A 14678-nucleotide genomic window follows, 5' to 3' on the forward strand; every position below is an offset into this window, starting at 1 on the left:
TGACTGGACATTCCCGCTGTAGATGCCGTCGATCTCCACAAATAAAACAAGCCTTCAGCCTCTGTTGCTGCTCCTGTTTATTATCCTTCGGCACAGCATTTTTCACCTCTTGCCTCCTGACAGCTTCCATCGACTCTGCTCTTTTCGCCTCTTGTCTCCGCTGCCATTCTTGAGTCAGCTTTTCCTCAATAAACGCAATGTTCAAACCTCCATCAGGCATGGCTTTGAAAGCCATGACCATATTATTCCAAGTCCCATCGAGTGAAGCCAGGATCAGATAGGTCTTCTGAAGTTCAGAGTGTTCGACGCCTCGGTCTGTCAGCTCAGCAAACAGGCGTCTGAATTCCGTGAGATGCTCACTCATGTCACACTCACCCATGAAGCGCATTTGATACAGCTTCCGTGCCAAACACAATCTAGATCCCGCAGACTGTTGCACATGAATGCCTTCCAACACGTCCCACATCTGTTTGGCGTTTGTAACATCCCTCACATGTAGCAGTTGAGAGTCTGATAGAGCCAGAAGTATAAAAGCTTGAGCTCGCTCATTGTTCCTAGTCCAAGCCGCTGTAAGGGGTGCAGGGGGTGGTCCATCAATAGCTTCCCATAAATCTTCTTTTACTAGCAAAGCCTGCATTCTCGGCTTCCAGCTGCCATAATTCTTTTCATTAAGCCGTTCCATCGGCAAGCCTCCCCCAGACAGGTTTACAGCCATGTTGCTCACCTCCGTCTGGTACAATCAATCAAGCTGCCCTCTCTGGAACTCCGTCTGCCGTTCAGACCAGCAACTTACTTCCGTGTAATGCGCTGTGGATCTGGGCCCATAACCCCTGTTGGCGTGTGTGCGTTGTTGCGTGAAACAGCATACATTACGTTGGAGTTAAGTTGAGCAAGAAACTTCTTCAGAGCATTAGAGCATGTTAAGAGTCTTTATTAAGACATTAAGGCTTTTCAGCAGTTTCCCCCCCCTCTAGCTCTACAGCACATCTCTCTCCAAAAGCAAAAGTAAGACAGCCTCTCAGGTCAGAGGCATGATGCAGAAGGACACAACTCACAGACTCTGTTAGAACTTTCCCAGTCTATATCTTGATGGTTACCATAACAATGGCCTTCACTGTCCGTTCCCAGACTGGCAAAGACATAACTCCCCCCTAGTTACAGTTTTGCAGACTTGATGGAAAACTACTAGGCCTCATGCCAACATGACGCACGCCAAGAGGAGCTTTAGGGGGGTGGTACAGGCTTTAAAAAAGCCCTGATGCCCACCCCTCATGCAGCATGCCATGCACACACTCTCCATGTGATGCGCAACTGCTGCCTTCCTCTAAAATGGTGGTCAGGGCTTCAACCCATGGCCGCAAATATGCCCTGCCCACCCAGGCTCCACTTGGGTGAGTGGAGCGGGACTTCTCCACAGAATGTACATGGGATTCCAGGTGGTCACAAAGAATGGAAAGTCTCTGCATGCATTCCTTGACCAAGCTGAAAAGAAGGGTTGTAGATGGGATATGAGATATGTACCAAGACCTTCCATTCCTGGAACATCCTCGTACAGTACCTGTAAACACATCTTGACAGTAATAGATATAGCTGGAATATTATTTTATATGCTTACAATAATTATTTAATTTAATAAACTTTCTACAAATGTATACTAAGTAACGTAAACGTAACTTCATATTACTATATTATACACGGATTCATGTGTACATGGTCATGAATGGATATGAATAATATATTGGATAATAGAGAGCCAGTGTGATGTAGTGGTTAAGTTGTTGGACTACAATCTGGAAGACCAGGGTTCGAACCCCCACACAGCCATGAAACTCACTGGGGGACCTTGGGCCAGTCACTGCCTCTCAGTCTCAGAGGAAGGCAATGGTAAACTCCCTCTGAATACTGCTCACCATGAAAACCCTATTCATAGGGTCACTATAAGTCGGAATTGACTTGAAGGCAGTACAACCAACCACTGGATAATAATTACATGTAACAGTTTTCTATTACATTTCAGTTACTTGTGTTAAGGACATTTATTCATTGCAATGTATCTTTCATTTTATTATTTTGACTTAGAGCCCACCCAGTTCAAAGGGGCCATTCATTTTGATGTTACTTGCATTTCAAATAATGTTAATGCTGCTATATCTACCACTACTTGAAAATTATTTTTCTTTCATATTGTTGGGGAAAATTTAAATATACAAACAATAAGCAATATATATTCTTTTATAAAGCTATAAAGGTTTATAAAGGCTTATAACATTTTAATAGTTTAGTTTAACATTTAATAAGTTTAGTTGCCAGCCAGGACCCTTTTTCTTCTTGGAGCTGCCTTCCCTGACTGTGCTGGTTTGTTTGGAACAACTTGTACTCTAAACAAGATAACACTGAATAGAAACTGAACTCTCCAAAATGTAGGAAAAGTTCCAGTAGCTAAAATGCTTACCTAAATGACTTAGCTCACTAGCTGGAGTACTCAGCTCATGGCGAAAATGTACTTTTATGTGAAGTGCTGAACATTGCCAAATTCACCAGAACATGATGCAGAAAGTACAGTACCTATGCAATGCCTATGCAATACCTGCGCAATGCCTATTAAATACTGTAATGCCTGTGTCATACTGATGTGTAACCTCCTGATTGGTAAATGCTGTTGTCCTGAAATGTATAAAAACCCCAAGCAACCAGTGCCATGTTGCAATTCTCCACTCACTAAGAGGGAGACTGACCAAGCATACGCTTGTCATCCAGTAAAGGCCAATATTTTTTTTGCTGCAAGTCTGTGTCTTCAATTCCCTCAAGGATCCCCAGTCCAATGAACTACAAAATTCCCCATCAATATGAAAAGACAATGGTGTAATTTTCAGTATCCACAGTTGTGTGCTGTTTGATGTACAGATTTGTTAAGTAATGGATTCCAGAATTGTGCAAAATGTGAAAGTGATCTTGTTTATTGGAACTACTTCCATTGGTGAAATAAAATGTAATTCAGTGAGACTCCAAAGGTGGGATCTCTTTTCACCAAGTATAGTTGCTTCAGTAAAAGTTAATTGCATATCTCACAAATCTGTAGCTCCTCAAAGATAAATCAGAACAGCATGACTTGCATTTTCCATTAAATCACCATTTTGTTTATCTGCTTATCTGTCTGTTGCTTATCTATAGAGTCTTACCCATATTCCTGTACACTATATGTGGATGTATATACATGACATGCTGTTATCTTTTTTCTCTCATTCAATTTTCTAGCCGCGTGCCCAGTTTTATGCAGTGGCAATGGACAATACACCAAAGGAGCCTGTTTGTGCTACAGTGGCTGGAAAGGGCCAGAGTGTGATGTACCCATAAGCCAATGTATTGATCCTTCATGCGGGGGCCATGGTTCTTGCATTGAAGGAAACTGTGTCTGCTCTGTTGGCTACAAAGGCGAAAACTGTGAGGAAGGTAAATGCTACAATACAATATATTTTTGCAGCTTGTATTGAGTAAAGGGTGTGAGAGGACAAAAAGAAAAACTCCATAATGCCACGGTTACAAGAACTATAACAGTACTGGACAAGAATCTCAGGAATCCAGTACGTCCTATGTTATCAGCTGGTAGAACTTTTATTTATACTTCTTTTCTGCCATGTACTTAAAGTCCTAATAATTCTACCAATTTCAGAATAATATACCATAGGTAAATCTGAGTGATTCTTTTGTTGAAGAGTCCAGATCCATCTTTTCTTTCTTTTTAAGCATGGATTATATTTATTGAACGTTTTTAAAGTGCAAAAAGCAGAACAAAACAAATAAAAAAGATGGTATACAAAATGGCATAATTGGAAACCCATAAAAGCAAACACTTCAGTCATAATTAATTCAGAAAAAGAGGAGTCAGATTTGAAAGACTACAGGTATCCATGTCACTTAGTGACCCCATGTAGAGTAAATTATTCTTGTTACATGCAGTCTCGTTGAATTAAAGGAAAGTAGATGGTACACAGAAAGGATGGCAATTTAATGAATTCTAAAAAGCACTTTGTATTGAACATTTAAGTAGCTACAGTTTTCTGCAGAAGGAGCAGGGGCAGAGAAGAGAAGGGAAATCAAACATGACCCTATATGGGCAGCAATAAAGCATTTTAACGAATTTTCTGTATGGTTAATTTTTGTTCAGTGTTGCATGCCCTAAATTGGAGAGCTTTCTTTTAATATTGTTGTTTTTGAAAGTGTATTTTACCGTGGCAGAAAAGAAGGTGCTACAGTAAGAAAAAAAAAGTCAAGATTGCTGCTTCTGGATAGAAGGTATATGCCGTCAGCATACGATGCTATATTGTCCATTAGTGTTTATTAAAGGAACGCTTCTGACAGTACTGTCATGACTCTCTTCTTGAACATACCCCCCCTCAGGGGAAGGACATGTGAAATTTCTGCCATATGAGTAGAATTCAGTGTCAAGTCATCATTGTAGGTATAACGTGAACGTAAATGGGAAGTAAGTACTTCTTGCAAGGAAAAGCATCTGGTCATTTGCAATATTTCTAACTTCCTTTTATACTAGCCAGAGTTATTGCAGGTAAAGCAGAGGCATGCAGATTTTCTTCACCCTGTCCTAAAGTCATTTGCAAATGTAACTCCCTTGTTAGTGTTCCTTCTCTAATCGCTGAAGCAAAGAGAGTCCTGCTGTGGCAGTATGTGTGCCACATGTACGTTCCTGATCACGGGGGAAGCTAGGTGCAGGAGAATTCACTTAAAATCTGTGTTCAGATCTTTCCACTCAACTTAGAAAGATAAGGATGTGTCAAGGGGCAGTGTGTGCAGCTTTGGCATCATTTCAGTGCATTAATTCTACATGATTAAGCCTGTAGTTGAGAGCAGTTTAGGATACAGAATGTTTGTGTCAGGTGAAAATAACCCACCCAAATGAAAATAGAAAGCAGAGAAAGAGAGGGATATGACCTGCTCAACAGTGCCTACTGATTTTTCTGCCTGAAATTAAGCCCAAATGACATGCACCTTTTCTAAGGCCAACACATTTAAAAGTCTTGCTGCACCATTCAGACACCAATTGCCCTGTGGCATGGCAACTCCAGCCCTGCTACTCATACCTCTGATAACTGGGAATTAGGCCCCTCTGTTGGGGAAGATTAGGGTTGAATGTACATTTCCTATCTCCAGAAGTATGCATCACCTCTCCCTGCTATATAGCTATTAAATACTAAGGTTTGTATTACTAGCCCTTCTGCTGTATGTCACAGCAGAAGGCGGCTTTAGGAGGTGGGGAGAAAATGTGTCCCTTATCCTTCTCAACTCCTGAAACTCACCCCTCCCCTGACAAGCCTGAAGGTCCTGTGACAGGTTGGAGGTACACATAAAAGCAGTCTTCTTAGAGAGTGGGAATATAATGCAAGATTTTATTGTAGGTTTTACTTGTATGCAGCTAATGTCTGACTTTTCTTTAATAGTTGTTTATACTCCATAAACTTCTCCCACATTATGTTTTCTGATGGATGATGTACAGAGGCACTATCTGTATCTTCACAGTGGAAGATATAGGGCAGATCCCTGAACCTGAACTAACATTTGCAGGAAGGGATTCTGAGGAACTGAGACAAATAGTGGTAACGAGAGAGGAAGTTCTAGGCTTAATGGACAATATAAAAACTGACAAATCACCCGGCCCAGATGGCATCCACCCGAGAGTTCTCAAAGAACTCAAATGTGAAATTGCTGATCTGCTAACTAAAATATGTAACTTGTCCCTCGGGTTCTCCTCCGTGCCTGAGGACTGGAAAGTGGCAAATGTAACGCCAATCTTCAAAAAGGGATCCAGAGGGGATCCCGGAAATTACAGGCCAGTTAGCTTAACTTCTGTCCCTGGAAAACTGGTAGAAAGTATTATTAAAGCTAGATTAACTAAGCACATAGAAGAACAAGCCTTGCTGAAGCAGAGCCAGCATGGCTTCTGCAGGGGAAAGTCCTGTCTCAGTAACCTATTAGAATTCTTTGAGAGTGTCAACAAGCATATAGATAGAGGTGATCCAGTGGGCATAGTGTACTTAGACTTTCAAAAAGCTTTTGACAAGGTACCTCACCAAAGACTTCTGAGGAAGCTTAGCAGTCATGGAATAAGAGGAGAGGTCCTCTTGTGGATAAGGAATTGGTTAAGAAGCAGAAAGCAGAGAGTAGGAATAAACGGACAGTTCTCCCAATGGAGGGCTGTAGAAAGTGGAGTCCCTCAAGGATCGGTATTGGGACCTATACTTTTCAACTTGTTCATTAATGACCTAGAATTAGGAGTGAGCAGTGAAGTGGCCAAGTTTGCTGACGACACTAAATTGTTCAAGGTTATTAAAACAAAAAGGGATTGCGAAGAGCTCCAAAAAGACCTCTCCAAACTGAGTGAATGGGTGGAAAAATGGCAAGTGCAATTCAATATAAACAAGTGTAAAATTATGCATATTGGAGCAAAAAATCTGAATTTCACATATACGCTCATGGGGTCTGAACTGGCGGTGACCGACCAGGAGAGAGACCTCAGGGTTGTAGTGGACAGCACGATGAAAATGTCGACCCAGTGTGCGGCAGCTGTGAAAAAGGCAAATTCCATGCTAGGGATAATTAGGAAAGTTATTGAAAATAAAACAGCCGATATCATAATGCCGTTGTATAAATCTATGGTGCGGCCGCATTTGGAATACTGTGTACAGTTCTGGTCGCCTCATCTCAAAAAGGATATTCTAGAGTTGGAAAAGGTTCAGAAGAGGGCAACCAGAATGATCAAGGGGATGGAGCGACTCCCTTATGAGGAAAGGTTGCAGCATTTGGGGCTTTTTAGTTTAGAGAAAAGGCGGGTCAGAGGAGACATGATAGAAGTGTATAAAATTATGCATGGCATTGAGAAAGTGGATAGAGAAAAGTTTTTCTCCCTCATAATACTAGAACTCGTGGACATTCAAAGAAGCTGAATGTTGGAAGATTCAGGACAGACAAAAGGAAGTACTTCTTTACTCAGCGCATAGTTAAACTATGGAATTTGCTCCCACAAGATGCAGTAATGGCCACCAGCTTGGATGGCTTTAAAAGAAGATTAGACAAATTCATGGAGGACAGAGCTATCAATGGCTACTAGCCGTGATGGCTGTGCTTTGCCACCCTAGTCAGAGGCAGCATGCTTCTGAAAACCAGTTGCCGGAAGCCTCAGGAGGGGAGAGTGTTCTTGCACTTGGGTCCTGCTTGCGGGCTTCCCCCAGGCACCTGGTTGGCCACTGTGAGAACAGGATGCTGGACTAGATGGGCCACTGGCCTGATCCAGCAGGCTCTTCTTATGTTCTTATGATAGAGATGTGCAAAGATTTGGATGAATCCTGTATCAAAAACCAAAACGGGACTGCTTCAGACAGATTTGGGGCTTGTCTGAGTTAATGGAATCGCTTTGAAGTACCTGAACTGAATCGGGGACCTCCAAATCGCTTTGTGGTGCTTCAGAGATTGAGATGCTTAAAAAATGCTGCAGATAATGTGTCTGCAAAAATTAAAACATCTCTCATCAGACTTGCTGTATAAGGAAAATGTCAGGGGGTGTGTGAGAGAGCTCTTTGCTAACTGACAGGTCTAGCTTCTAGTGAGATGGAATTATTTTACCAGGGCTCACCAGTCGCAGTACTTTGAGGAAGAAATGTTGAAATAATGTATCACCTTGTTCTTATCTGTTCTGTGCTCTTTGCTAGTTCAGCTAGTGATGCTTGGTTGGAAAATGCAGTGCATTTAAGTCCTTCTCCCTCTATGCAATACTCCCACACATCTTCTCCTGTCAAATCAGCTTTGCACTTCGTTTCTGTGAGTTTTGGTGCAAGTTGAGCAGAACACAAGTCTCAAGTTTTTTTCCCATTCATCATAACTCCTTAGCCTCCACCCCCATTCTCCTGAAATTTTGTATATTACTTTCCTTAGGCCACCTCTACAATGTATTACATTTGAATAATAACATTGTTGTCCACAAAACCTCAGGGAGGATAGCAAATCCCCTTTGGTTCTCCCCTTCCCCCCCAAAAAAAAACTTTAAAGGTGCACAGCGCACAGACAAAAAAACCTGGACTTGTTTATCTATAATTTGATAGGTGTCTTTCCTACTTTTCTCATAGCCCCCCAAAATTGGCACTATTCATCCTTCCAAAAGGGTCTACCATGCATGCTAATTCCATCAAATTCTGCCAAGAAATTAAAAACATGCACACAAAGCAATAGATAGTTCATTTTAGCGCCTAGCACAAAAATATGTGAACTTATATGTGGCAGACATTATCCACTCTGGAGTGTCTATTATGCCTGCAGATTTCATCCACTTCTATCAAAGGGATTTCCTCATAATGGGGGAGGCATTAATTTCTTTTTTCCAAATCAGGATTCAGACCCCAAGCCAAATTGGACAGCCTCCAAAGTACCTTGGACTGAATTTTGCTCTTACCCAAAGAAAAGCAGCAGAGGCTGAACAAAATCTTGTGATTGGTGCACTCCTCTGATCTTAATTTTACTGAAAGGAATAGCTATTAATACGACCTAAGCTTTTAATAAAAGTGGATCGTGAATTGTCTGTGTGTGGGGGGGAAAGAGATTAATTGAAGATAGCTACATTATTGCATAAAGTGCTTACAAATATCTGGCATTATACTGTTGTCATGCATGTAAATAGTAATGCTGATATTTGGAATGTATGCTGTAGCTTTTTGAATCTGACAGAATTACAGGGGTTCATTAATTCTACTTAAAATACTTACAAAATGAGAACATTTGTTTGAAAAAAATGCTATAATAGATTTTTTTTAAAAAACTAGGAAATAGTATAACCAATCAATACCTATAGCCTGTAAACGATTGACAGTAGTGTCCATACCGCCCTTTAACTCCATATACATATTCATTACATTTGCTATTATATTTCAGCTATCCTTTACAAGCCTATCTGTCATAATAGCCAGAACTTTTTTTGCCTTTCCCTCAAACTAGTTTTCATCTTCATGTTGTCAGAGTCCAGGAAAGGAATACCATCATCTATGGGCAGATCACCCTTGTTGTGCCATTCTTCTAGAGATACCGTAAACACTTGACATTAATGAAATCCAGTTCTTTTTAGAAACTCTGTGCAACTGCTAAAGCCTGACCTCTAAGAAATATTTATGTTAGGAAAGAGGGTAGAAATGATTTAATCAAAAGCATTGAAGGATAAGGAATTTGAAAGATAAATGGATTCTTAGAAAGCAGGTGTTTTAGCTACAAACATGGAAGGTGAAGTAACATGACCAGAAAGGTGCAAATAACCCTTGCAATATTGGCACTTGTTCTAATAAATACTTTCTTTTTACAAACATTGTGCACAGTTCTTCAAGAGTTTCTGGACAGAATAGTTCAGGGAGGATGAACCCATGGCCCTCTAGATGTTTCTGCTCTGGGATTAACACTATAAGTGATTAACGCTATATAACAAAACATATAAACATACCTGAATTTTTGTTAAAGGGTAAACATCTTCTCTATTGATCTGTGCTTTTGAAAAGAGTGATCAAGCTTGATTCATAGCTACTTTGCTAGCTAGGAAATGGAATTGGATACTGTAGGTCAGCGTTTTTCCCTTGTTAGCTTTTTATTTCAGATATTCATCATAGTCATATTGTTCAAACAATTTACCTGAAATGGCCATGGCACCAAAATCAATATTTGTGATCTACAAATTTTGCTGCATAAACACTGTTGCTCTATTAAATTTGCACACCAAAATGCAATGCCTAAGTTGTCAGGCTTCATTCAGTGCAATTTGGGTTAGAAAGTGGGTGAAATTAACAAATTAGATTAGGTTAACAGTGTTTTTTCTTGTCAGTTTCATGGGCAAGTCATTTTTCAATGGCCTTTTAATTTTGTAAGGATTATTCCGGGCCTTAGAGGGGCTTGCAGAACACATTGTCAGGGAAATTCCTTGACCTTTTTTGTCCTTGTGGGAATAAATTGCATTCACTCTCCTTTTTTTGTTTTTTGTCAAAACTATGGAGATTTCATCACTAAATAAGTTCTAATGATCTGAGCTCTAAGGGGTTGTGAATTCTAAGTCTTATATTGTTAATTTAACGTTTGAGACATGCTGTTTAAATATGATCGGCTCTATCCACAAATCCTTTTCTGATTGTATTACTCGTCCTTATAAAAGAGAAATGGGTTGTAATTCACCATCATGGCCTGTGGCAACCATTGCTGATATCATTCTATAGTTAGACAGTAATGTGCATGATGATGCTATGTGATGAACTGGGTCTGGATTGGTTTTTCACACAGTACCACAAACACTAAAAAAGCTTCATTTGCAGGGGATACTTAAAAACTGGGTTGAACTCAGCGGACACGTGATCAGTATGTTACAAAATGTTAGTGCTAGAACAATCAATGGGCTGAAAATTGCATTCTCCATCATGGACTAAAATAATAATGAGAAGCAGTCAACTTTCGCTACCCGTAACTGTATCTAACAAGCAACTGTGGAGGGGTCAGAACTGTGGAACCAGCTTCCCATCATCAGAGACACTTTTTCTTAGCTAAACAGGAGGCAGGGATGTGAAGAGTTAAGGGCAGTGTGGGTGCACTGGCAAAGGCAATTTGGGCCTCCCATTGATGTGCCTGTGTAGCCCCAACCACACCACTGCCCTGCCCCGCCCTGTACGGTCCCAATAAGCAGCAGATTCCCCTAAACCTCCAGAACAGATTTGGGGAGGGTATGTGTGAGGCGAGGAGGGGGAAGGGGTAAATCCTTGCACTAATGGAACAAGTGCTGTTGACAAGGTATCTCACCAGAGACTCCTGACTTGCACTCATGGGGTATGAACTGGTGATGACTCACCAAGAATGAGGTCTTGGGGTTGTAGTGAACAGCTCAACAAAAATGTTGACTCAGTGTGCAGCAGCTGTGAAAAAGGCAAACCATGCTAGGGATCATTAGGAAAGGTATTGAAAACAAAACTGCTGAAATCATAATGTAGTATAAGTCAATGGGGCGGCTGCATTTGGAATACTGTGTACAGTTCTGGTTGCCTTGAAAAGGATATTGCAGAAAAGAACCAGAAAAGGTTCAGAAAAGGGCAACCAAAATGATCAAGGGGATGGAGCGACTTCTGTATAAGGAAAGGTTGCAGTATTGGGGGCTTTTTAGCTTAGAAAAAAGGCAAGTAAGAAGTGGCATGACAAAAGTGTATAAGATTATGCATTGCATAGAGAAAGTGGCTACAGAAAAGCTTTTCTTCCTCTCTCCTAACACTAGAATTCATGGACATCCAATAAAGCTGAATGTTGGTAGATTCAGGATAGACAAAAGAAAGTACTTCTTCACACACAGCATAGTTAAACTATGGAATTCGCTCCCACAAGAGGCAGTGATGGCCACCAACTTTGATGGATTTACAAGAGGATTAGACAAATTAATGAAGGAAATGGCTACCAATGGCTACTAGCCATTATGGCTATGCTCTGCCTCCATAGGTGGGGGCAGTATGCTTCCAAATACCAGATGCTGGAAACCACAGGAGGGGAAAGTGCTGTTTGCACTCAGGTCCTGCTTGAGGATTTCCCATGGGCAACTGGCTTGCCACTGTGAGAACAGGATGCCGAGCTAGATGGGACATTGGCCTGATCCAGCAGGCTGCTCTTCTGTTGTTATGTTGATTGTCTAGAGTGTATTTTTCACATTGTTTAATTATTTTACCTATGTTAAGTACCTCATTCTTTGAAATTATAAACACAGGCTTACTTCTGAATAAACATGCATAAACATGCACTATATGTCAACTTCTAGTGCCTTTAGAATATTGTTCTAAGCAATTAAATGTTGCTTTCGTATAGCAAAATCACAAAGGATGATGAAAATAAGGTATGGAATTTCTCTGTTTTATTCTTAGTAAAACATTCATGTTTTGAAAGGTGTGTATGGTTGAAACCATAGTGGCAAAGGCACATAATAAATTAAAGTTAACAAGGGACATAGTCTAGGAGTTCATATGTGTGCATTAAAAATAAGAAGAATCATGGGTCACCATCTCTGTGTAAAAGTCAAGCTAGTGAGACATAAAAAAACCCACAATTTCTCATTGACTATTCTGCTTCAGTTTTCACTGAAAGAGACAAATTAATAATATGAAGATAACCAAGGAAGAGAAGAAATACAGGTCAGGGCAGGAAATGAATAGATCATATTTTAATAAATTTAAATCAACATGGTCTGATGAAGTATACTTTTGGGTGCTGAGGGAATTAGCTGAAGAAATTGCAAAGCTATCAGCAATTATCTTTGAGGGCTCCTGAAACTCAGGTAAAAGGAAGCTAAAGAGAAAAGGAAGGCTCAGGAATTATAGACAGCTTGCCTTATTTTTGTAAAAGAGTCAGTAAAATAAATGATAAAAGCCATCTCGTGAACCGATGGAAGAAAATATGATGGTTGTTTGTAGCCAAGAGGGATAATTAAACTATTCTTCTGAATAGATCTATGATGAAGATCTATGAGTCCATTAAACCACACTACTTGCCCTTATACTGATATAGTCCTGTTGACTTCAACCCAAGCGTAATGGTTTGTGCTAGTTTATGTATATTGCCCCTGACTTTTTTATTTTACAGGGCAACTGGTATATTGGGTGGATAGCATGTAGTCAAATTCTAAATTTCATTCCAGTAAGTCTCTTTATACAGTTTTACAGTATACTTCCTTAAGCAATCTAGAGGACGATATATAATTGAAAGACAAACCTTACTGATTTTGTTATAAAATAATCACTTCAGACTAGCTCAAACTGATCTACCTCTGAATTGAAATATTCAGCATTTGTATGTTATATGAAAATTGAATAGAGATTAAAACCTTAGTCATTCTAAAAGGGATTGTTTACAGCCACCATGGCAGAACTGTCTCCCTCCTGGGCTGCCTTGACACCCTTCTCTGCTTGGCTCTCTACCTTTTTCTTCTCCTAGTCATTGAGTAAATTTCAGAGACCAGGGACCTTGCAAAATAAAGTTGACTCTTGAAGCAAGAGAAAGTATATGATAATCCTTTGGTGAGCTATGTAGTTAGAGATTAGAAACTGACAGAATTATAACTCAGTACCAGAATACTCATTAGAAATAGTAAGATATTTCTCACTCAATAGATGGCAGCTAGTGATTTATAACAGTTTCTTCAACATTGTTTAGTCCCCAGATGTTGTTGGACTACAACTCACATCAATCCCAGCCATTTTACACCAATAGTCAGGAATGATGGGAGTTGTAGTCCAACATATGGGGACCTAAAGGACCTCCATGGCTCAGAGTGCTAAGTGGCGGTAATGCAGCCGAAGCTCTGCTCACGGCCGGAGTTCGATTCCAACAGAAGGAGGAAGTCGAATCTCCGGTAAAAGGGGTTGAGGTCCACTCAGCCTTCCATCCATCCGTGGTCGGTAAAATGAGTACCCAGCATATGCTGGGGGGTAAAGAAAGGCCGGGGAAGGAACTGGCAATCCCACCCCATATATACAGTCTGCCTAGTAAATGTCGCAAGACGTCACCCTAAGAGTCGGAAACGACTCGCACTATAAGTGCGGGGACACCTTTACCTTTTTAAAGTTAAAGAAGGTTGGTTTACATTATGTTTTAGGATAGTTTTAATTGCAATGGTAAAACTGGAGTAATTTCACTGCTATTTAATCCAGATTACCAAGTGTCCCTGGGATGCCATTGTAAGGAGTGGGTTAGAGACTCTCCAAACCCCATGGACAGCACAGGAGCCATTTTGTGTGTAATGGCGTACTTAAGAAGGCAAGTGAACTAGCCTATACATTTACCTGGAGAGATAGATGTAAAAGGCAAAGGAACATGAATTTGAAAAGGATAAACTCTGTGACTCCACTTTCTGTTCTGTCTTAACCTTCACAAATGGCACAATCTGTACTAAAAGAGGTGGGAGTTTTTAGTGGCCTAGATTAGACTCCTTCTAGACCTAAGAACCTGGTGCATTAATTCATTAAGGTTCTAGTAAAATTACAGATTTATGTTTTCATAGCTCTATAAACACAATGGTATTTACTGCTGTTGTTGTTCCATATGGTTATGTCAAAAACTGCTGTATAAAAGGCCATGTATTTCAGACAATAGTGGGTTTTGTGAAATTGTCTTGTTTCTTAATTTTGAGGGATTTCTAAAGATGAGTGAGAAATCATTTTCCTTATTAATATAGACATGCCAATCATTTTTTTAGTATTTAAACTAATATAAATTAATCATAAATTTTACTTGAGGCATTTATTCAATATTGAGCTTCACCTCCATAGAAAAATATCTTCATAAAGAGAACAGTTCAGATATTTGATCAATGTACTAAGCAAACTAGGTTCTAATGCAGCTTTGCCTACCTAGCACCTGGACCATTAGGATGCTTTGAAAATGCAGTCAGAATCTACACAGTCACACACAACTTGTTATTTTCGTTCTGCAATAGAGCTAGGACTAGAAGGGTGGCAAAAGGGATCAAGCAACTCCCTAGACAAGTAGCCCATCTCCCTCTACCCATCCCTCTATCCATTTCCCCCCCAGAAATGTAACATTTATTTATTTATTTAAAGCCAAAAAGAAGCTCGGAGGTTAACTTACAAATGTCAGTAATCCTCACGCTTCCAGTCTAAAAAACA

The 14678-nt window shown here is 40.2% G+C and overlaps 1 protein-coding gene across 13 annotated transcripts in view; it reads left to right on the top strand.

The window, feature by feature from the left end:
- The window catches only part of LOC133380132 (teneurin-2), a 995941-nt gene that overhangs the window by 775344 nt on the left and 205919 nt on the right, over window positions 1-14678 (top strand). For all 13 annotated transcript variants that reach the window (XM_061616787.1, XM_061616792.1, XM_061616791.1 and 10 more), the window contains one exon: window positions 3256-3450. In XM_061616787.1, the coding sequence (XP_061472771.1) occupies window positions 3256-3450 (195 nt within the window). The remainder of the gene's footprint in view (window positions 1-3255; window positions 3451-14678) is intronic.

The sequence above is a fragment of the Rhineura floridana genome, chromosome 3 (genome assembly GCF_030035675.1).
Source record: "Rhineura floridana isolate rRhiFlo1 chromosome 3, rRhiFlo1.hap2, whole genome shotgun sequence".
Lineage (NCBI taxonomy): Eukaryota > Metazoa > Chordata > Lepidosauria > Squamata > Rhineuridae > Rhineura > Rhineura floridana.